A 24099-nucleotide genomic window follows, 5' to 3' on the forward strand; every position below is an offset into this window, starting at 1 on the left:
TAATTATTTATACTCGTGATATAGCGTATACGGGAGTTACTCACACAGAGTCGAGATTTATATATACCGGCGTCGCGAAGCCCATTGTGTACATGAATATCGAAAAGGGACGAATAGAACGTGATATTAAACTCGAATTTTGAGCGGACGAATCGGCGACTTCGATGCCTCGCGCCAGTAGAACGGTACCGTCAAGGATCGAAGAAAGAAACCGCGGACGCTGTACATATACGCTTCTTCTCGGCTTAATTGTATTTTCCCTAACAAGGAATATATTGTAATATTTTTAACGAAAGTAGCATCGTCTTTATTCCATTGGTACCCAAAGTTCGACAAAGTATCTTGATTTTAAACTACGATTTTAAATATCAACTTCTACGCTAATATATGTATTAATATCGATGTCAAAGGGATACACGTGTTAATACAGTAGCATATATTATAATAAGTAAACTTTTATATAACGTTTAAGTTTTTATTTAACTGTATCTTGATAGATTCATTTAATTTTAAAAAAAAAGTAGTTTTTGTGGCAAATTATATCAGATATATTTTTGTAATGTGAATAATATATTTATATATTTGTATTTCAATTTTACAAATATTTTTTGACAATTGTATCAGTGAAGAAAAAATTGTAATCTCAAATATACAATGCTGCCATCTCACTGTCAGTGCTAGAACTTGTATAGGATTTCAATATGTTAAAACTAGCTATAAATAATGCTACGTCATAATGACAACTACATATTTATGATTATTTAAGTCAGCAGGATAAAACGAATGTTAAAGTCACAATAATTTGTTAAATATCCCGTAAATTTTTTGCTGATGTTTGTTATGTATTCTCGTTATGTAATTAAGGCTAAAGTGTTTAATTACCTGCGTGTACATCAGAAATTAATACTTTTTTAGTTAAATGCGCAAGAATGCGTTCTGAGAATAAGATTAAGAGAATTTAACAAAGTTCACGATTTCTGTCGATAAATCAGTTTAAGCATTCAGTCGATGAAAACGCGGGTGGTTTTGCGGTGTAACAGGTGGTTGAAATTCTCATTCTCCACAGCTTTTTGCTCCTTTATCGGCAAAAAAGGAAAGAATAAGTTCCAGTTTATGAATCGGAGCGCGTTTAACGCTCCTTAAAAGGGTAAAGCGCCTCCGATGGCTCTCTCAGAGAGGAAAATTTCCGTGCTTTTACGAGGTCGTGGAATATATATTGGTAGAATATATGTGAGAGTCAGCTTTTTTGCGAGAATAGAATTGTAACACTCACGAGATTGCTTTGCATTCCGCAAATTTATTTTTTATTTTTTCTCGATGGATATACATATAAAATCAAAAATAAGTAACAAACATCATGTCTTTCACAAAGACTGTATATTTCAATGTTATATTTTTTTATCACAAACTCGTAATACATACATACTATTTTAACACGTTAAATGCCATGACGGTGCATGTCACCTGCTTTCGCTATGATGCTTTCGCTATGATGCTGACACATTGCATTAATATATACGAATAAAATGTATAACTAACGATATTTAGAGAATTAAACATATCATTGATTGACAATTGAATCAATAACAAATATTTTTGTTAAAAATTACAGTAATTTCAAATTTTATATATATAATCTTTTGAAAGTTGTGATATTTTACAAATTTAATCAAAATCAGCGTAGGGCAATGAACGTGTTAATTGACAATACTGACCACCGTTGAATTGTAGATCATTGAAAAATAATCACTTATATAATAATTTGTTTGATTTTTATGGTAAAAATATAATTTATAATCAAAATACAGAGTTTAATTAATTAAATAAAAATAGACATATTTACAGAATTCTATTCACATATTATGTATTGTGATCAACTTAATAAAAAGTCTCGTTTAACCTATTTAAAGCTTATGAGTCTTTATGAAAAGGCGAGGATTCGATATAACAATGCATCAAAGAGTGCATTAATAATCTTACTCAAAAAAAAAATAATTTCACGCTTTGGCACAAAACCGTTATTATCGGTAATGACCTTATTTATCCTTAAACTAATTCTTAACATAAGTAAACTAATCTCTAACGTAATATTTATAAAATATAGAACTAATAAATAATAAATACGCAATACAATATCACGCAACAATCCTGCCATTAATTATATTTGTGTAAATTGTTAGCAAATGACAAAATATGTAAAATGGTATAATTTATGGCAAACTATCGCTTAGTCAATTGTGCTTCGAAACTTAAAAAAGAATAGGAATTAAGGTGAAAAAACCCTACTCTTAATTTGCTTATTTGTACTGAATATTGTTAAATTTCAATTTTGTTTAATTTTAAAATACTTTCAATCTTTCATTTTCGGTAATAATAATTACCAAGGTCTCCACATATCGCTATTAGCACCGAACGGGTCTGCCGGACCCATTGCGAATTTATCGGAATTTGAATTAGAATTTCGTGGAGCTTGGCAATTCTGACTTCGCGGCAAATCTTCGGCCGAAATCGCAGCGGACTGTTCATTTGTGCTCTTATGCGCGGCGGCATTATTCATCGAGGAGATCGAACTAGTAGGTTCCTGATATCTCGGTCTCTTATCCGAGATCGCCAAAAGCCCGTCAGAATGACGTCTCTTGAGACCGTCTCTCTTGAGTAGCGAGCCATTCGAAGCGCGATTATAAGTTTTGTCTGTAATTACAGAAAGTGGTTGTCGCAAACTCTGCGCTATAGAACTATTTATAATATGATTAGCACTCTCCGAATCTTCCGCCACGTCTTTTTTCGTTACGATTTTATCGTCCACGATCTTGGGTTCCAAGAATGTTGTCGTCGGTGACTTTCGGTCGCTAGTTGAGCTAATTTGCGGCTTTTGGGTCTCTGGGGAGGACGAGAAGCTCTTTGAAGAAGACGCAGGACTCTCCTCTGGTAACTTGAATCGACGTTGCGGCTGATGATGATTAGGCGACGACGCCTGTGGATGTTCCGAATGATGACCCTCATCGCCGTAGCTGGACGTAGAGGTCGACGGACTCAGCAATGGGCTGTGCGATCTATGAACCGCGGTGAATGCCGAGGATTGACCGCTTTTCGCGGATAAATCCGTGGCCGGCGGAAAGAAAGGAAAATTGGCAGAGATACCGGCGGATTGCGGCACCAAGAGTGCTAATTCGCCGTTCGGCAATCGACTCGGGATCAATTGCACTCCGTTCGGTATCTGTATTCTCGCGCTGCCATTGTTATTCTCGTCTCCATTCTGGAAATCGCTCTGAAAACCGACCTTTACCTCCGGATAGAGGCGCTCTGGCATGTAGGGTACGTAGTGACTGTAGAATGGAGCCATTTGCTGGAGATGGCCCACGCAGCTGTTCAAGTGTGATACCAATCGTTGCTTTACGGCGGGATCGACGTTCTCCAGACGGCTGACGTATCGCGATACTTCGGTGGCACATTCGGAAAATCCGGTGCGGAATTTCGTTAGCACCACCGGATCGTTGGAGACGGCCACGCTCAAATGCTGTCGTTGCATCGTTTGTATATGCTTTACCGTCATTTCGAGGATATCGGCCTTCTCGAGCTTCGAATGCCTAGTTGGCTGTAACAAGAAAAAGAAAATGATAAAAATATCGATATGAATAATTGGTAATATAAAAAGAAATTACATTATTATTTTATTGATGAAACACGGATAGTTGGGAAGAAATAACTCTTCGTTCGAAAAGTTAGAAAGGATAACGTACATCGGTACAGAGCCAAACTCTGCGTTATCTACAGAAGCGAATTGGAAATGCTGTGGTAAAAGGCAACACGGTACGAGAAAGCTAGAATGAGATTTCTTCTTATTCGAAGCACAGTAACTATCATCGCCCGCGGAACTTGACTTCTTGTCAAGCAAGGGTTATTGATCCTCTATTGAAGAAATCTACGATGACGCGACACGCCTACGTAATTGACTTGATATAAATTGCTACCGTAATAACAGACTAGCAACTATAGTAGCTAATGCGACCTATTTTATAATCAGCCTAAGGGCTAGCAGTTCGCACCACATTCACCTAGATTTGTTAAACCGCATGCAATAGATCATTAGTTTATTTTATCCAAGTCACGCGTGAATTGCTTGGGGATATTTACTTTTCGCAAACACATATGAAACGTATAGCTAATCTATGATAAAAACTTTGCATAAAATATTTTTTTTTAATGTTATATAATTTTCCAATTATATAAATACTTAATCTAATCGTGAGAAACGATTCGACTCTCGAAAACATCCCACGAAGCAGGCTTTCGAATATCCTGATGGACGTGATCTTTCCCGAATCGAGCTTATACTGTCGAAATTCCCAGCCCTTTAGCTATACCAATAAATAAGTATAGTATACTTGTCCTTTTTCAAGGGTCCATTGTATCCTATTCTTCGAACCTTATCCTGTCGGATCATTCCGATGTTCACATTTTTATGGTAAATTTGCGATCATTTGAAGAATGAAGGAGGCGTGGGAGTCAGCGGAGAATCGCTTATACATTGTAGATCGTAAAAATCTTTTATAACTTTAAAGTAATTAATTTTAGAAATTAATATCCGATAAAATCTCCGTCGTACAAACCGAGAATAAAATTATTTGCAAAGTAACATGGATAATACTATGTAAAATGAGAAAAATATCGCAGATATCGATTTTTCCATGAGAATTTGACACCCGAGCTCAAAAGCGGAGAAGTGGCACCTGTTAAAGGACTAAGAAAGAAAAGGCAGAGGCGTTGCGCATCTTCCCTTTTTTTCGCCGATCCGTCGTCGCGGATCGGAGCTGGATCCTTAAAGATGATACGGTCAACAAAGAGAGAGGCAGCAACCTGAGATGAGATTTTTTTTCTTCGTAATAATTATTTCGAGGTTCCCACGAACATGCGGGGGGCGTTTCGTACGGACGAACGGGACGGACACACCGGGGCGAGCAGGTAGCGGAAGTCATCTGGACGAGAGTAAAGAGAGAAAATGGTGAGAGCGTCTTGCCTTGTTATATGCCGGTTTGAGAAATCAATTTCATTATGTTTCACTATATTACGTAACAGAATCCTCGATCCGTCAAAGAAGCGGAATAAATCCTAATCAATCGATATCCAATTTCTCCAATTTTCTTTATGATTTTTTGTTTTGCTTTATTTGCAACTTAATTTGCACTAAACTTACTTAATCATACTTAAACGTATCATACGTTTAAGCTGATTTTTATCAATAATTTTTATCTTCGAAAATATGAAAATCTTACTTTCGAAATATTAAATCGCTGTCGACTCGACAATATTAAAAAATGACAAATGTGATTCCGGAAGTTATAACTCAGTAAATTAATTTTAAATGGGCGCGGTAATTCGAGGTTCTCTTAAATGTTTCTTCGTCGCTTCTTTTAACCGGTTCGAGTGCCATTGTAAAATCTGTAGAGCAGATTATATACACGCTAGTATTGGGGATCCAGTCCCATCCGTTCCCACGCGGAGGCATCTCTAAAATACTAAAACAAAACCTATCCCCCCTTCCTCCCCCGCTCACATATACACACATACACCTCGTTATGTCCAATACTCCGGTCTAAAACAGATCCTGTCGCAGAGGATGCCGAGGGAAAAAAGGGGTCCATGGTGGACAACCTGATCAAATACGTCCAATATACATCCGTTATGACAACTTCCGCTACCGCACATAATAATCAGTTAATTCTGCATACGTATTCACTGAGCTTCATATATATTATTGTAAGAAAAATTATATTTTTAAAATATTAGGTCGATAGGAGTGCATAATTTTATTTTGACTTTCACATATAGTTTCGAGCATTTTAATTTTATCGTATAATACTTGATAATAAAGGAAACTAATCTTTTTCTTGCTTGGATGGGATTTTACAATTAATTTGACCACGTGACTCTGACAAATTAGAAAAGATAATTAAGACAATAAAAATTAAAAAGTAATTATACATTCTAAATGTTATGTAGAAATGTTTTGAACCTTCGAGCACAATCAGAAGTAGCATATTTTTTGTGTTATCTCTCATAAAGCGAATCACGTCACTAGATAAACCTCGTAGAAGTCACGTTTTTTTATGACACGTTTTAATACGGCGCCGGCAACGTGGTTCTCACGAGGGCAAACAAAAGTCATTCTTATACTCATTGGTATGTAGTCATTGGTATGTAGTCGTGTTATCATTTGAACGTTTTGCTGATATAATTGCTAATGAGGTGTTTAAATATTGAAAGATACTATTAGAAATACTTGAAAGATTAAAAGATACAAGAAGTATTAATGCCTAATAGTGCTACGGAATAATTCTGATTTAGTTAGCCCTTTTCCTTGATTATATTTTACTTCCTATCATAAGGCGACAATAGATAGAAGTTTTCGTTTTCTTATTACGAAAGCTTATCAAAAATGAAATAATGACTTACGTCTTTTTCGCTAACGAGTATGAAATTCTTCAGTTCATCGAGATATTGATTAATTCGAGCGCGCCGTCGTTTTTCCATAATGGGTTTGTTGCTCTGAAATAATTGAATTAAGATTTCTCATAATAATACTAATTAATTAAATAATAAATACTAATTAATTAAATGATAAATTTACTAATTATGCTATATCAAGTTCAAAAATAGAATATATCACTATATCAATATATTATTTTCTTTCTCGACATGACAAGTTCTTTATGCAACAATGAAACTATCAATCTGTCATCTGATGTGATAAAACCCATTCATTACCCTCCTCAGTTCCGCTTTCGTCATTCCGGACTGCGTTTGAGGCTCGAATTCCTCCTCGCTGTTCAACATTTTGTAGTTATAGTAATCCACCACTTAAGCAAGCCTTCTGACTATCATGACTTTCGCTCGAGCGCAAACACACTTTATATCCGCAGTTAATTGCTAATCTTGTTAATTATTTTCAATGATTAGTTTCATACAGTCGCAATGCACAAAACGTCAAAGTTGAACGATTGCACTAAAAAAACACTGAAATTCAGGCTCGATGATGTGCCTGATCACTGTTCGAACATTCAAATATTTTATACCAAGCTGGGAAAGTCCATCGTTGCTGATGGACGTCCCGCTTGGGGTGTTGAGGGTAACTGTTTGACGTTTTCGATTTCGAAGACCGCATGCCGATGTATATATTCGTGGAGTGGGGCAAAATGCGCCCCGGAGTGGGGTCTTGGGTACCCTAAAGGTGGGGAAGTCCTCAGCCCTCCTGAGACCTGTTGATGTGTGGGAATTCACGCCGTCTGCAGGATATACTACCTCGTGCAACGTAATCACTTAAATTTCGGCTACATCCTGTGAAGATAATATCGAAAGCAAGCGATCGGCAAAATTTAACGAAAGCGATACATTTAATTCATTTTTTATTGATTTTATGATTAATGTTATAATTGTTACCCTTCATAAATTAATTGTCTCTTATACATATATCATAAAATTTACACCTCTTTTTTTTAAGTAAAAAATGTTATATGCGTTACAATTCTCACTTATATTATTTTGAAAACAGATACAAAGACATATATGTTATTGACATTTTTCTATTTATATCCTAATGACATGATGACATGTAAAATTCGAATGCTAAATGAAATATTTTAGAAGCAATTTAATCAATTGCTGCTGTCTGATGGGTGCGGACGCGATGAGGAGGGATCGAGTATAACGTGTATCGACTATAGAAGCGGTAAAGTACAAAGGCATGCAATAGAGTATCATCTGACAGAGAAGGGCAAACATTGCGTGCCGACGTGTATATGTGCGTGCATATGCGCACGTCATAAGTGTGGCTGGCGCGCGCAACGCGATCCGATGCACGGGTGCATATGAGAGCACAAGGTCCTTCACGTGGGAATTGTTTTAAAATGCACTGTTATTTACCTGTACAAAGTTGCTACTGTTAGCGCAGTGATATGTTCTGACTATTGACACTAGCGTGTTGCTATTTGTAAAATATGAAAACATCAAATGAGAGATATGCAATATGTACATATATGTATTTATATTTTTTTATATTTTATATAAAGAAAAATTTTATTTGTATAAAAATTAAATTAAAAACTTCATATTAAAAATATAATATTAATATATAAAAATTTTTATATATTAAACGTATTAAAATTATTTTTTGATTACAATAATTTTGACAATTAATGCGTGCTATTCTTATCAAAAAATGAGAACGTATAGAGAAACAAAATTATAGAAAACAATGTTTTTCATAAAAACATATTTTTAGAGGACATATGGATATATGTATACGTCAAATGATTTGCAAACGATGAGGTTCTTTTTGTTGACAAAATCCGTTACTGCTCATTCAAGGAAGCAATGACCACCGCAATAAACTTTTATGGCTCACAATTATTGCATTGTAAAACTTTTGCGTTTGGTTTCGTGCCTCACACAGGTCATTCCGAGTTTCCAGCATTTAAAATACGTGAAGGTCCTTCGAGTTGATTTATTTCCCCGTGTTTCTAACTATGTATATATTGCTACAAACTTTCAAAATATATTTCTACTGATGCATTCACACGACACGAAAGTAAAATTAAATAACTATTTTGTAACACATCATTGAAATTAAACCGTAGATATTTAAGAATTCATTATAATCCATTTGATATTTAAATAAATTATCATTAAAATTCTATACGAATTAATTTTGAATGTATAGCTATTTTTCCCAATATAGAAGCAAAATTTATTGCAAAGATAGCTACATTTATGATAGATACATTTATGAAAAAATTTATAATTTAATAAGATGATTATATACACAAATATTACAAATAAAAGAATCATTTCAACGATTTGCGATATATCGTAAAGATATAATCACAATGATATGATTTAGCTATGATGAACGTTATTTGTCCACGACCAGGTGCGGTTAGCAAATGCAACAGAGTTCTTTAACAAAATTGAGCTATTAAACATTTAAAAATCTAGTCTTTACAAAACGTGATGAGATTACTCGATAAACGTGACCAGTCTATAGGCGAGACTTTTTTTATGGATTTCCGCTTTAAATGGCCTTTTTCTCTGTGTATTGCTGCCTAGATATTCGATAAACAATTCACTTCTTACAATACAAATGAAAACCCTTTCCTATTTAATTTAACAATAAGTGTTTGTACTAATTCGATAACGATCTATTGCCAAGCAGCTGCCATTCGAAGAGAGGTCATGCAAGGAAATCAAAATCAAAATAATACTTTCCTTATCGCGAATTATGATCAGCGTTTCAATGATCATTTTAATATTTAATTTTATACAAAAATAATATTAATTTTATAGGCAATTAAAATGTTAATAATTTATGCATGTGTGTGTTAAGTTTAAAAAATAATATTAATATTTAATAATACTATTATTATATAATTAATATTATTATTATACAATATTATAGAATATTATTATTATATAATATTATATAATAATATTATTATATAATCTAATAATATTACTATTATATTATTTATTATATTTATCATGTTTTCTCTATAGCAACAAAAGATATTAATTTTATTTGATTCGAGGTCGAATTCCCGTTATATACTGAAAGAAAGAATGAACCCTTTCCAATTACGTGTTTTATGGCTTTGTTTGTTATACCATCAGCATTACATGTTGAGCTAAACTGCAACTTTGTCCCTGAGTCTGGTAACAATAAAAGACGCGTCAAGACGAATTATGAAAGAGACCGAGAATCGAATTTTTTACGCAAAGAGTTTTTAACCTTTTTTATTTTAGAAACTTACAACCTTTTCATCCATGTTTGGAGTTTTAAAAGTATAGCATGAAATTTAATAAAAAGAATCGCCGACCTTAAATCTTTCAACTATGATATAGTATAGTCATTTGTATTGTTTTATATTGCACAACCTTTGCACTTTGTCTTTCAACAGAAAAATGATCAATTCACAAACATTTATTATTCATATTTTTAATTATATTTACTTTTTATATTTAATTTACATTTTTTTAGTATTTTATTAAATATTATGAAGATCGATCGAAAGGGAGACACAGAAGATATTCCAAGAATATAATTTTAAAAAATATGAAATAATGATTCACCGATATATCTAAAAATATAATTTTATTTGTTCTCGCTACAAAATAAACAATTATATGTGGATTCAAGTAAACATCGGATAAGCAGATTCTGCGTAAACGCTTCGCTATATTTATTCGCAAGAAGGATCCTTTCTCTTTTTCCCATGATCCATAATTTCCCATAAATATTCCAGCCTAGCTGTCATAACGGAAGGCGTTCGGTCAGATGTCGCGACCTTCTCATTAACCCCGAGAGGTTGAGAGCCGGAATACTTGGCTTGACCACAAACTTCTCGAGAATAATCAAGAAGGCGCGCCATGGTTTAAATTTGGAACGCCCATCCTCCCGGTCCTCCTGTTTTTGAGATTCGATCATGTTAGGATGCACCTGCAGCTCGCACCCACGCAGCCATAAGATCTCACAGGAAGGAAATATTACCCTTAAATTCCGAAATCTTCATTTCCGCTAGTAATGAATCTCTCGAAGCTGGTTCTCCTAGTTTAGAAAGAATATTCCTTCTAAAACTTGAAAATTTGGTTTATATTTAATTTTCACATCAATTATATTTCATATGAAATATATTTAAAAATATCTAATAAAGGAAAAATATTAAGTCCTCTCGAAATAATAAGGAATTAAAATCCGTGAGCATATAAAATATGTACCTACTATAATACGTAATATAATATGAACGTATATATAGAACCAACCCCTTATTATTGGCGGCAAAGTATGCAAACCGGCTTAAAAAATGTGTGCGTGGGGTCGATGGGACGACATCTGGATTGTCGTTCTCGGGAAACACACATTGTAAATGCAGGAAAATACAACTCGTTTCCGTGGGAGTTCAATAAAAAAACGCGCTGTCTCGCATAACCGGCATCATTTATAGCATTCTACCATTTGTTTCTTCCAAAAAAGTGACATTTGGACAAAATACTTCCGCAATAAATTTTTTTTATTAAAACTCGGGTATAACATGGCATTTTCAAGTTGTTATAAATAGAAATAATTGGAAATAAAACGTCAGCTCTCAAAAATTTTATTTTTTTTAACATTATTTTTTGACATTATTCTAATAGTATATAAATATTTAGTTTTAGCTATCACTAACTAGAAATTGATTTCAAGAAAAAAAAGAAGAGTTGGGGAGGGAGAGAGAGAGAGAAAGAGAAAATATGATTGAAACTTTATACGATACAATTACATCGAAGGTAATACGAACATCTTTGGCACAATAGTTGAAAATCCCGATCGTGAAACGAAAGTATCCCATTGAAATGAATTGGGTCAGTGGGTTCCATCGCTGGGAATCAGGTCGTGTGCTGGACACACGTAAAGAAAAAAATATTTTACAATAGAAGACTCGTTCAGGTAACGTTTCGGTTCAATTTACTCTGAATAATATCTTCGTGATGATTATTTTTCTATACATGAGATATGTAAAAATAAATGTATACATCGTTAATTTCTAAGATTATCAAAAAACCGATGAAAATTATTTATATAATTTATTTTCTTTTTGATCTCTATTTCTGTCGAAAAATATTTAACAACCCCGTGCAACTCTTTTATATTGTTAATTGATATATTTAATAAATCTCTTCATATATATTAACGATTTTATTTTATTATAATAGCTTAAATATAAAATCATAGAATCTTAATATTATATAAAACTGTAACACAGCCTCTCGCGATCTGCTCACACTCGCGCATTCGATACAGGTTGTACCCCATCTTACCCCCTTGCGTAAGCATCGAGGACTCGGAGAGAGCCGTTCCATTCTCGCGTACCCCTTTCCGGAGTGGCCGTCTTTTGCCTTGGCTCGCAAAAGTTCGTGCCTGTACGATGCTTACGAGCTTACGGCGAAGGATCACCTGGCGACGGTTCCCACGTTTCTGCGATTCGCGTTCGGCATCACCCTTTTGCCTTATATTCCATCGTGTCGGTGGATTCCGGGTGCCCATAATGGTGAGCACGCAAAGGGCACGGAAGAGAGGGGCCCGTGGAAGGAGTGAAAAAAAAATATGCGAAAAGAAAAGGAAACGAGCCATGCCTCGTGCATCCATTATGGGGGTCTGACCGCTATAGCGGTGCGCGTGGCTGACACACGAGGATCCCTCCGCGCAGCCCCCCGGGATTCGACGTTTTATTAAGAAGGGAGAAAAGAGAAAACGGTGTTAAAATCGGACCGTATCGCGGCAGCGATATACATATTTGCATAGAAAGATTGAAATTTTGTGTCCCCGCGTTGCACCGCCGTAACTATTTTCCTTTGGGAATCGTGGGAGGTTTCGGATCCGCGGGCTCCTGTGGGAATATTCTATAATCTATCCTTTAACGTCCTTTCTTCTCTCCTCTCTCTCTCCTTGCATTGTATCTTCTACGAGATCGCACGCTGATTTTACTAATAATATAAGATTATTTCAAACTATGGATTATTGTGTTTATTATGAAGAGAATAATTTTTTTCAAATAATTGAAGTACACACGATTATAACAATTAAATTTTTTTTTACACATTATGTAATTGTAACATACTTAGATGATCTATATGTATGAGCCATTATTAAAGATATAATATAATATAACATATAGCTAATATATATTGAAACTAATATGTCACGACCTCGTTAAAATCATTCAGCGGTCGATCTTTAGGAAACACGATCTGTTTAGTCTTCGACCAACTAAAAAGGACCCTTCGCCTCATCGATGAGATTATAAGATTTCTACTAGTTGTTTTAGTCGAAAGCACAATAATCCCTACAACGGTACAAGCTTGTTTTCCTACTGTTCCCTTTACTGTCTTTATACGCCCGATAATATGCAAGGAGAAAGAACAAGCTGTGTGTTCGTCGTCTTTTAATTGTATGGTATTCTTGAAAATCTGAATAATTCAATGATAATTATTTATGAAAAAAAATAGATTGATTCCTTTATTGATCTACTGCTCAATTATCGCAACAACATAATTCGTTTTCCAAATACAAATTGATTGCTATAACACTTCTTATCATCTTGTTAATCGCATGTTGATGCGAGAATTAAAATCAATATTAAGTCCCAGCATCTTTGCCAAAAAAAAAAATTCGGGCACATATGAAAGAACTGTCTTTCAACTCTTCGCATTGAAGCGCAGCGTGATCTCGAGTATACTCGAGAGTTCCGGATGCGCTATTACGCCAACGAAACAATGGAGAAGGGTCGACAGACTGGCTGGGTCATGTGGGGTCCAGTTTCGGTCGCGGAACCCGGTTGTCATCGCCTCTGATTCCGGCGGAGGTCGCGATGCAGCGGCAGGTTGCTGCAGCAGCGTTGCGGCTGCAAGCGCTACGGGCCTCAACATCGTAGCAGTAACAAGGCAGCAACCTTGCGGCAGCGCTCCTCACAGCTAGGCGCCCCGAGAGAGGAGCTGGTGAGAACACACTGTGCCATGCGTTCCCACCATCATCCTCGGGCTTCTTCGGCAACCTCTTCGGCGATACTCGGGCTCTGTGTGCACGCCGCGTTCTCGATATCGGCTACCGTCAAGGGCCCTCTCCGCCACAGTGGGTCCCCCCCCCCCCTTGTAGGCCCGGACTCTGAGATGCCGGAACAGGTCCAAATGGTGTTAGTTGATCCCTCGCTCATTTTTTCAACACGTCAATTTTTCCGCAGAAACTGAGGATTCAAATCCAAATTGCAAATTGCAAATGCAAATTGTCGATATGTAGATATTTTTTTGCAAATAATGTATATAATTAGTAAGCTTGAAATATGTCTAAAAAGATTATTTAATTTTTTATGTAATAGTATGAAAAATAATTAATTAATCTTGATTGAAAATTTGTTTTGATATAAACAAATAATTTTTTATTGAATTAATCTTACAATTAGCGCTTTAAACATATAAATAATAATAATAATTTTAATAAAGAATCATCATGGATAATTCAAGTAACTGCACAGCTTCTTCAGCATTCTATATATAAAAGCAGTAAAAGACTGAAAGAGGTATCAATTAATATTATTTTATTTGAGAAACTCACGAATGGGCGACAATAAATAAGTAGATAGTAATATAACAATATATATAATAATTTTTTTTAAAGACAATAATTCTTTTTCAACGCCACAATTGATTTAATTATGATCTTCCGAACGTAGCTTTATGCAAATTTTTCGCACGAGGTTATTGAATGCTGTCGACCTTCAGTCAAATTTGTCATTTTGAACGAGGTAGTTTGTACACCTAAACCGGCTCGTCGAAATTGCAGATCACTGGTTACTTTGTTGTGAGAAATTCGTATTTGAGTCGCAGCTTTCTGCATATATAAGTAGAATTGGTGAAAAAAACGCAGATGGTCGCATAACAAAGTTTTTCGACCATTGGCCTTTTGACATTTTCACGCTAATATATTTTATTCGCTGCGAACATGAATTAGAGCCGGATATTGAACAACAAAAAGTATATTCTATATGATAGTCGATATAACACTGCAATATTTGTGATATATATTAAAATTGTCAGATCGAAACATTCTTGATTTCTCTCTTGCGTTTTATCTGATAATTCGTCGCGGCAAGGGCGACCTAATTATTGACTATAATCACTTAAAACTAGCTATTCTCTATATTTGACTTTTCTTTCGCTTAAAAATTTTTATTTGCATTACAATATATAAAAATAAACTATTTTAAAATAATATAAAGTAATAATAATATATATAAAATAATAAAAATATATTCGTCTTATAAAAATCGACTATAATCACTTAAAACTAGCTATTTTCTATATTTGACTTTTCTTTCGCTTAAAAAATTTTATTCTTTTGAAAATGTTTTATTTGCACTACAATATATAAAAATAAGCTATTTTAAAATAATATTAAATAATAATAAATAATATATAATAAATAATATAATGATCTCTCTCTTGCGCTTTATCTGATAATTCGTCGCGGCAAGGGCGACCTAATTATTGACTATAATCACTTAAAACTAGCTATTCTCTATATTTGACTTTTCTTTCGCTTAAAAATTATTATTTGCATTACAATATATAAAAATAAACTATTTTAAAATAATATAAAGTAATAATAATATATATAAAATAATAAAAATATATTTGTCTCATAAAAATCGACTATAATCACTTAAAATTTGCTATTTTCTGAATTTGACTTTTCTTTCGCTTAAAAAATGTTATTCTTTTGAAAATGTTTTATTTGCATTACAATATATAAAAATAAGCTATTTTTAAATAATATTAAATAATAATAAATAATATATATAAAATAATAAATTATATTCTTCCAATTATTTTTCTTATAAAAAAATTGAACTGCTTGAATTTTTTTTATAAAAACTTTTTATATTTTTAGTATATTTTACTTACTTTAGTAACTTTACATATTAAATCAATAATGCGATGACGTGGTGTTCTTTTATTGGGAGATGTAGAAATGAAGAGTACAAACACGTCGATAGAGAGTAAGTTCGTCGCATCTGCTGCCGGACGAACTCGTGCTGTTTCGAAAGCTGGGGTGCAAACAATGCATCGGTCTTGCACAGATTGCGCGAGAACCCCTCCTTATAAGATTTTTCGATTCTCTTATTGCCAGAGACGCTGGCACGCGCCGAGACATCACCTGCCACTTGGATTATTGATTTTAAAACAGCGGCTGATGTGAAGATATATTTCTACATTAACGTGCCATCGTAATATTTGTGTATATTTTCAAAAATAATCTAATAATATTATGTTTCTCCCAGTATTACTTTAAATATTAAATAATTGTAAACATTATTACAAGTATTTGCATAATTGTAGCATAAAAGAGCAAACGTTTTACATATTGTTGTAGATAAAAAATGACGGTTAATATCGTCAACCACTCGGAAGTTCAATATATAAATCAGACTGGATAGCAACACATCCGGTATAACACATCATCAGATTTTTAAAACATCACGAAATTAAATGCCGGAATTCTTGCTTATTTTATTTTTTATAACACTAATAAACGTATAGAAAATAGAAACATCTCATCATATCAAGTCATTCGTCAGAATTTTCGCTTTTTTCATCGACCAAAGCAGATCACTTTCCCGCGTGCAAGATGAAGAATTATATTCTCTTCGCACGATTTTGTAGGAGCCCGCCCTTCTTGAATCCCCGTTAAAGGGACCGCAAACCCGTGAGCAAAGAGGGAGCAAGGACAATACGTTACGCAAAATGCTTTTCTTACTCGGCTGCAGAAGGGGGAGCCTGGCACGCGACCAACGTCACCTGCCCGTTGCGCGACCTACTGAAGTTCTTATATCGATTTTCTTGAGTACAGCTGCGACGTCGTGCTTCTTGCGTCGGTCATCAGACCGAGACATCTATGGAGTCATTATCTATGCGCGTCATATGGCACGTTGAGATTCTTCGTTTTACGCGGGATTCTAAGGGGAACTCTATCAGATACTTCTTGTTACGATATTATGCACTTGCTGCAGTCTTTCGAAATTGAGCAAGGTTCAATCGAGGCGTCTTATATAAAGATTGTTTCTGAAATTTATTATACAATTATTTAATAATTTTTTAATAATAAATTTTGTGTTAAGAAGCAAATTAAAAAATTTAAGTCTTTTAAAAGATAAAAATATTTTTGTATGACAACATGGAAAACTATTTAATTTAAAAATAATTGAAAAATATATATTTATACAATCTCTGCCGATGTGTAATAATAGCAGAATGTTTGCGGTAGACGAAATCAAATACAATCGATCGTTTTTGCGCTCGTGTCCGATCGAGGGGTTCGCGTTCGTAGACACGCGAAGTCACACGATGGAATTTCACCTTGAAAATCGAGGGCTTCTTGATAGATGACCGAAAAATTCCAGGTGTAAAAGACACCGGGCCGAAAAAGGGACGCGTGCCGTTTTCCCATGTGTGTCTACTTCCTCCCCTTCGATCCTTGTTATGCGCCGCGTGCAATTCCACCTCATTCTTCTTGCACGATTTCTCCCTCTTTGCCTCTGCTCCCTATGATCTGGAGATCAGACTCCACATTCCCTCCCCTTAATCTCGGCACCCCACAGATATACCGTTTAAGATTTCGGACCCCCTTCGTCGCACGACGTCATGCCAGATGACGTGTGCCTGCTGTGACGTCACGAACATGTGCCGGGCTCTTGTGACGTAAGGAACCGGCAAAGTACAATGATTCTTTTTTTCGAGTGCATCGTGCTAGGTGAGACATTTGTAGACTTGGGTCGTGGGATCTCCTCGAATTTACGTAGGGAAGTACGAGCAGATGCGTTATGTAGCGGTACCCTATAATTGCACACGTAGCATGATTTTATCAAATATTCTGTTTTCTTGTAGTTTATTTTATTTTTCATATAAATGCATTTATATGTATATACGTTGAAAGTTTTTTGTTTCATTTTTTGTTAGATAAATATACAATAGTTTGGACGACTAACAAGAATCAGCAATATATTGATAGAAAAGCTAACAGTATTATGTGTACGAATGGTAAAGCAACATATTTATTTTGAAGCTATCACAGTTTATGTAATGTATTATAATTAGCAAAGTGTGTAGCGAATGCAAATTTAGTCTACTTTCTCCGTTAACGTGAAATACAATCGATAAAGCATTCAATTCGCTTCTTTTTTACGAAGTACAAGCAACTGTCTCGACCCTTTGCCCTCGTGTCTTTCAAGACTAGGTCAATGTTCTGAAAAGTGAAGGATGTCATACAGCAGCTGTAAAAGTTGTCTTGTTATTGTTAAATTTCGGATTATGCAAAATATTCCGTGACGTTTCGTTTCTACAACGTAGCTTAAGTGGGACACGGATTTGCATCTGAAGACAAGATCTTGTTCTGCGTCAGATAATTAGAAATTTCTTTGTACACGTTCGATGTTCTTGCTACAGAGAAACCGAACAATTTCTTTTGCCAGTTATTCGCATACAAATCTTCACACGCCAAAGTGTTGTCCCATTTCAATCACACTTGAAGAAAATTTTATTTTAAAATTTTACACGTGTCGCTATCGTACGATTACAAACGCCTGAAAAATAGTTTTACAAAGACATCTTATATTACGCTCAATAACTGTTTAAAATAATATAACGCACTCATCTCTCCATCATGTCATCGTGTTGGGGTTCGCTTACCATGAGAAATGCAGTTAACCCATCCAGGTGGTTTCGTGACGCTCACGACATATGTTTGATTATTGTATTATCGTTATGGGAACGCTTTCAATTTGATACACCAGCAAAATATTCTAATTATTTCTAAATTTCATGTGTCATGCAATGTCGATCTTTACAAAAAATTTCTCCATTATTTTATTACTACATTATTTTTAATTAATTATTATATAACTTTATGAAACGATAAAAAACGAGCATGAAATGTGCATACGTACAATACTTATAGCATATAACTTGAAAGATTCCAAAACTCGTTTATTAATATTGAAGTACGAGGGTTAAAATTATCAATCGATTTTTATTCTTCATTGAGACTGTCACAAGCAATTTCTTTAAGCATTACATCTTATTAATCAAACGATTTTTATCCTCATCATTGCTTACATCAAATTTTACGAAAAATAAATATTAATTTATAAACGTTATCGTGTATTAGACTATCATCATGAGAATAAGCGATTGGTTATCAGCGTAATTCCCATGGATGCTTCAACACCTGGCAGAATATAGTGGCAGTCGAGAAAGTTTTGTCTAAAAAAAGAGACCAGATCGGATCTCGGTTTGTAGCGAAACGTTTGTTCGAGTGGACAATAATTGTCTGTTAATAACGTCCGGTAGGGCGCTGACACACATGGCAAATAGTTTAACTCGTGACAGATGCTGTATTACGAGTAACACGCATCGAGGTGATGCTTATAATATTTACAAGTTGCCTCTTTTAAAAGATATTATAAAAAATTATAATTAAAATACGCAAAAAATTTTGCATAAAAATATTTTTTTATCTCAACCGTTAATTCCTGATTAAATAACTTTAAAAAATTTAATCCTTTTATAATCAATTTGAATGTACATTATCATGTCTAAATAATATTATAAATTTTATATTTGCAATGATAGGTGATTGTAATTCAACAACTTAAAAAAGTTTTAAATATATATAATTAGTAAGAGAATCAATGCATAATATTATAATTATAAATGTATATCTTTTGCTTATTTAAATATATAAAATTTTAAATTTATGTACTTTTAAATAACATAATGCAAATATATAATATTAAATAATTAATTGTAATAAATAAATATGGAAAAATAAATATATATATATATATATATAGATAGATGGAGATTTATTCTATATTGTTTAAGAAATAATTCTATGCATTTTTATATCACTTATTCATTTTATCAACATTTTAAGATTTTAAATATACATTTTTTATTTGAACAATTATTATTTTTATTTAAACAATTATTTATTGATGAAAAACTATATTTATTTAACCATTTGAAGGTAAATATATGAATGAAATAATAATTTTATTCCTGTATCGTGCATCGATTGTAACTTTTCATACCCAGAGATGATGTGAATAAAGCTTAAAGAAGACTTCAATAGAGGGCAATATGTGTAAGTTAAGCTGAGCTAATGTAATACAATGTAATATAGCTGGATAATTAGTTTTGTAATCAGATCTTGCAAAAAAATAAACAGATTAATCGTCCTTTTATATTTTCTATATTTTCTATAATAAAAAAAGTTATTATAATATTTAATTTGTTTCATTCTCATAATTATAACTACAGATACATAAAAATACATTAACAATAAAATATAGATATCCCCAACATTTACTACGTATATTTCAATATTTATTTAATACTATACTACTTCCAAAATGACGTAAAAAGGGATGTAAGATTAGCAGGAATGTAAGATAAATTTTTGAATAATGAAGGTGAAAGTAGATGCAAAATAAGAAATAATAAATCTGTCTGATTATGCTGTTTTAACTATTTCAATGTATTGAATAAAGCGCAATTGTTTAATACATATATTGCTGATAATGCACGTTTTATATAATTTTCCAAAATAATTCAATTATTTGGGTATGATTTATGGGAAGAGGGAGAAATGTACTATTGCTTTCCTGAAATTTATCTCAATCAAGAGTTAATCCTAAAAATTTTATCCCATAAATCATAAACTTTTTACGTCTTTTCCGGAAATTCATTAACTCATTAATGACCGCCTGCAAATTTTACTTTTTACTTTAGAAGACATGGATTTCATCTTTTTTGTACTTTCGAAAGTTTCCATAGATGTGATCGGTTTCTTAATTTTATTTATTACTAAGTTACTTCCGCATTGATAAAACGAATGACATAAAACACAAGTGAGGAAAAATGATCACAGGATATAATATTCTTCATTTCCTGGATGGGCGTGTACTAATACGTTTTCTGGAATCTTTTGTAAAAGCAAGTCCTGTTATGTAATACAGTTAGACGCTCAGGAAATCTCGATACCCACCTGCCATGGTCCCGTAAGGAGGAAAAGAACATTCATCTTTAAAGTAAATGTCGTGTCTTTGTGGAACATATGCCATATGCCACATACATAAATGTATATGATACAATACTTGTATGCGTGACTACAAGACACAATACTTTTCATTAAAGAGATTCTTATTATATAAGGAATAATTATTAAGTCCGTTCGAGTTTTTGGAAATGTTCGATAAATAATCGACCCTTTAATAGCCATTGAAATAGCCATAGAAATTGAAATCTATATGCGTCATTACTTCAAAATCATTAATATTAACTTATAATTTCCACATTCTTCTTCTAGTCTATTCTCACCTAATCCTTTTAGAAACACCACAGGCACAAGCCACGTGTGTGGCCAAAATTTAAACGCATAACAACCTGCATCCGTCGCATTTACCCCCACACTTACGTTCCCCTTTTTTATAGCGTGTGATGAACGCCCTTTTGCCGCGCTTCTCGTTAGCTCAATTTTACGATCTAAGTCAGGCAACCGTTATTTTTCATAATTTCGATGGTAATTACGGCGCTCCGCTTTTTCAAGTTCCGAAATTGTGGTACTCAATTGTATGCCGGGAGAAACTTAACTGCAATAGTTGCACCGTTTTATCCCGCCGCGTATCCGTTTTTACACGATCGCGTAGAATTATGAGATAATTTTTCAACCGCGCTAATAATAATGAATATAACGAATATAATGAAAAAATTTGTTTTGTAAAATAATTGAGATTTTAAACATAAATGTAATATAGCGCTATAAACTTATTCGCTTCAACAAACTTAATTATTTCTTCGATTTTAATATTTATCGTGTGTGGAATGAATGGGTTGTACGCTCTCATATCCGGTAGAACTCCTTAGGGATCGACTACCACAGATTCATTAGTCAAATGGACCGGTACAAGAGAAATTAATAGGATATGTCCTGTATCCAATTAGAGCGTCGGAGTTTGACCAAAGGGGGTGGATTCTTAATTGCTTTTCGAGGAATGATATACCGCCAACCTTTTCGGAAGCTCGAACGATGATGAATTAGGATGAAATATACGAAACTGTGTTTCGGGATATATAAATCTCGGAGGGCTTTGTATGTATGTATATATACGCTCTCATTAATATTATTTTGCATCGGAGGAAAAGCTCGAACTCCGATATTACTACAAAAAGCGTTCGCGCGGTAGGTCTAAAATAAATTATTACGATCAAGTCTGATTTTAACGAGGAATGCTAATTAACAATCTTCCTTAATTGCAAGGAAAACCGTCAATTACCGAGAGACAGTGAGAATGCTATTAAAACTAATCAAGAGAGAACTCGATGTATTTTGTTCGGCTATAATTTTTATAATTTATGATCCTTAAACAGCATGCCTCTCCGCATTACTTTAATGATAACTAATTGCGGGACAAGTCGCCAAAAGTGCGATTATCTCGACGATGTGAAATAAGGATCGTTCCCAGGGTAGTGTATCACGTAATCAAAATTTCGAGCAAAACGACCGGGGCAAATATTAAATGAACGCGAGTCGCGTTGCTGCGGGTCATTCGCGTGATCGCCTTAATTGCACGACGCGATGATGCACGAGCAACTTCTCGTGTTGATAATGAATCGCACGGTGCGAGCGCGAATGCGCGTGGGATCCAATCTCCGGGACGACGGGGACACGTGGTGGGCATCATCTCGCGAGCGCATCCGGAGAGGCCCGAGCTCGTTCGAGTTGGAAAACGCGCGGATCCACGTGTGGCAGAACGTGCCACGCGTGACTGCAGCTGCATCCATGGTGGGAGGACATGAGAGAACGGGTATAGGAAGAAGAAGGAAAGGGTCAGTTGCATTCCTTCGGACAAAGAATCCTTCACGGAGGAGCGGGCCGCGGAGATGCGGTGCCCTTCTACAAAGATCCTGGCAAACGCCAAATGCCCTTTTCTCATAAGTGTATTTTAGATTTACAAATTGGCGCACTTATATGTAATTTTTTATAAATTTTTAACATTTTTAAGAATCATGTTATTAATGATTTGCAATAATGAAAACGATTTTCATTTAGTTGCATTGGCAAAGTTGCAAGGTACAAAGAAAATCATGGTGCATTAAAATAGAAAGTAAAAATCGAAAATTAAGAAAATAAAACACAAAATAGTAATATTGCAATTATGCAATCTAAAATACTTTGTGATGCAATTTTAATGCTTATATAATATTATATTAGCATAATTAAAATAAAATAAATTTTGTTCTTCTAGTAAAATAGAAACTTTTTTGAATTTATAAAATTAGTCCACGTTAAAAATCTGCTTATTATTGAATATAAAATTAAATGCATATAATAATAATAAGTTTTAGAAATATTAATTATTTTATGATCGCTGCTATAATTTAGATTTTATATTGGTATGTTACAGAACTAATGGGTCAATACAGCTTTAATATCTCCGCTGTTGCGCATCAGTCGGTGAGTCACAAACTTTTATTTTATTTTGAGGCAACGGGTTTATAGAGATTGTAGAGATAGATGTAGTAGTAGATAGAAGTATAGAGTAGATTTTAGATAAATCTGTTGCCTTAATCCTTGGATGACGAGACAACCACACGTATACGACAGATTCTAGGTCAAATATCATAAAATAAAAAAAAAATTTCTTTTATACGTTTCTAAAATAAAATTTTATATTAAATTTTAAATGTATTGTTTTTTTGAACTGTTTCAAAGGAGAATATTATTTGTATATAAAAATTAAAGGAAAAAAATATATATTTATTTTAATTCTGCAAAGTATACATGAAATATATATTTAAACTATTTATTTCGACCATATATATAATATGAGTTTTATAAAATAAATTTACAAATATGAATCATTAATAGTTTGGTGCCCACTGATAAAGGATTAAAATGCATGCTAATATTATATTATCTAACGATAATATAAATCATCTTTATTCTTATCTACTAGTGCGATAATAATTAGCCGCCGATAGAAAGAATTTCTCTTTTTTCTCGATCTTTTTAATTCGAAAAAATCATTATGTAGCTGGATTGTCCAGAAAATAAATTCTCTTATTGAATATCAGATGCGTTTCAAAAGGCACGAAAAGAAAAGTGCCTCATTTCTCTTTGATGCCGCCCATCGGCTACGCGGCTATCACTGAAAGCGCGAAAAAAGAAATCAGCCGTCCTTGCATCAGCTCTCCAGGCTGCGCGTAAAACGAGGTCTGGTCTGGTACTGGCTTTTTCCCGTAGTAAAAGTTAATTCGGCTTTTTACCGAAACCCCCTCTGGTAGATCTCGCGCTCTCTGTGCGGCGTGTGCGCGCCACGGTATTTTGATGAGAAGGAATGGAACCGCTCGCGACGCAGAAATTGCAATTTGAATTAGCCGCGAAAGCCGGAGCTAATGAATCCTAAAGAGCAAAACATCCCGGCGTACACGAGCCGACGATATTCGTGGACTGGCAAG

At 34.1% G+C, this 24099-nt stretch overlaps 2 protein-coding genes across 2 annotated transcripts in view; one reads left to right on the forward strand and one right to left on the reverse strand.

The window, feature by feature from the left end:
• The window catches only part of LOC145940024 (uncharacterized), a 298072-nt gene that overhangs the window by 242005 nt on the left and 31968 nt on the right, over positions 1–24099 (forward strand). The window contains exon 13 of the mRNA XM_083044795.1: positions 23046–23095. The gene's annotated coding sequence lies outside the window, so the exon portion shown is untranslated. The remainder of the gene's footprint in view (positions 1–23045; positions 23096–24099) is intronic.
• Dpn (bHLH protein deadpan) lies at positions 1323–7125 on the reverse strand. The gene is made up of 3 exons (XM_083044277.1): positions 6766–7125; positions 6454–6546; positions 1323–3595 (listed from the first exon to the last, which is right to left on the reverse strand). The coding sequence occupies exons 1-3, from the start codon at positions 6832–6834 to the stop codon at positions 2378–2380; spliced, it is 1380 nt and encodes a 459-aa protein (XP_082900403.1). The 5' UTR covers positions 6835–7125; the 3' UTR covers positions 1323–2377.

This window comes from Prenolepis imparis, unplaced genomic scaffold (genome assembly GCF_030444845.1).
Source record: "Prenolepis imparis isolate NDT839.2.m4 unplaced genomic scaffold, iyPreImpa1.0 SCAF_8, whole genome shotgun sequence".
In the NCBI taxonomy this organism is placed as follows: domain Eukaryota; kingdom Metazoa; phylum Arthropoda; class Insecta; order Hymenoptera; family Formicidae; genus Prenolepis; species Prenolepis imparis.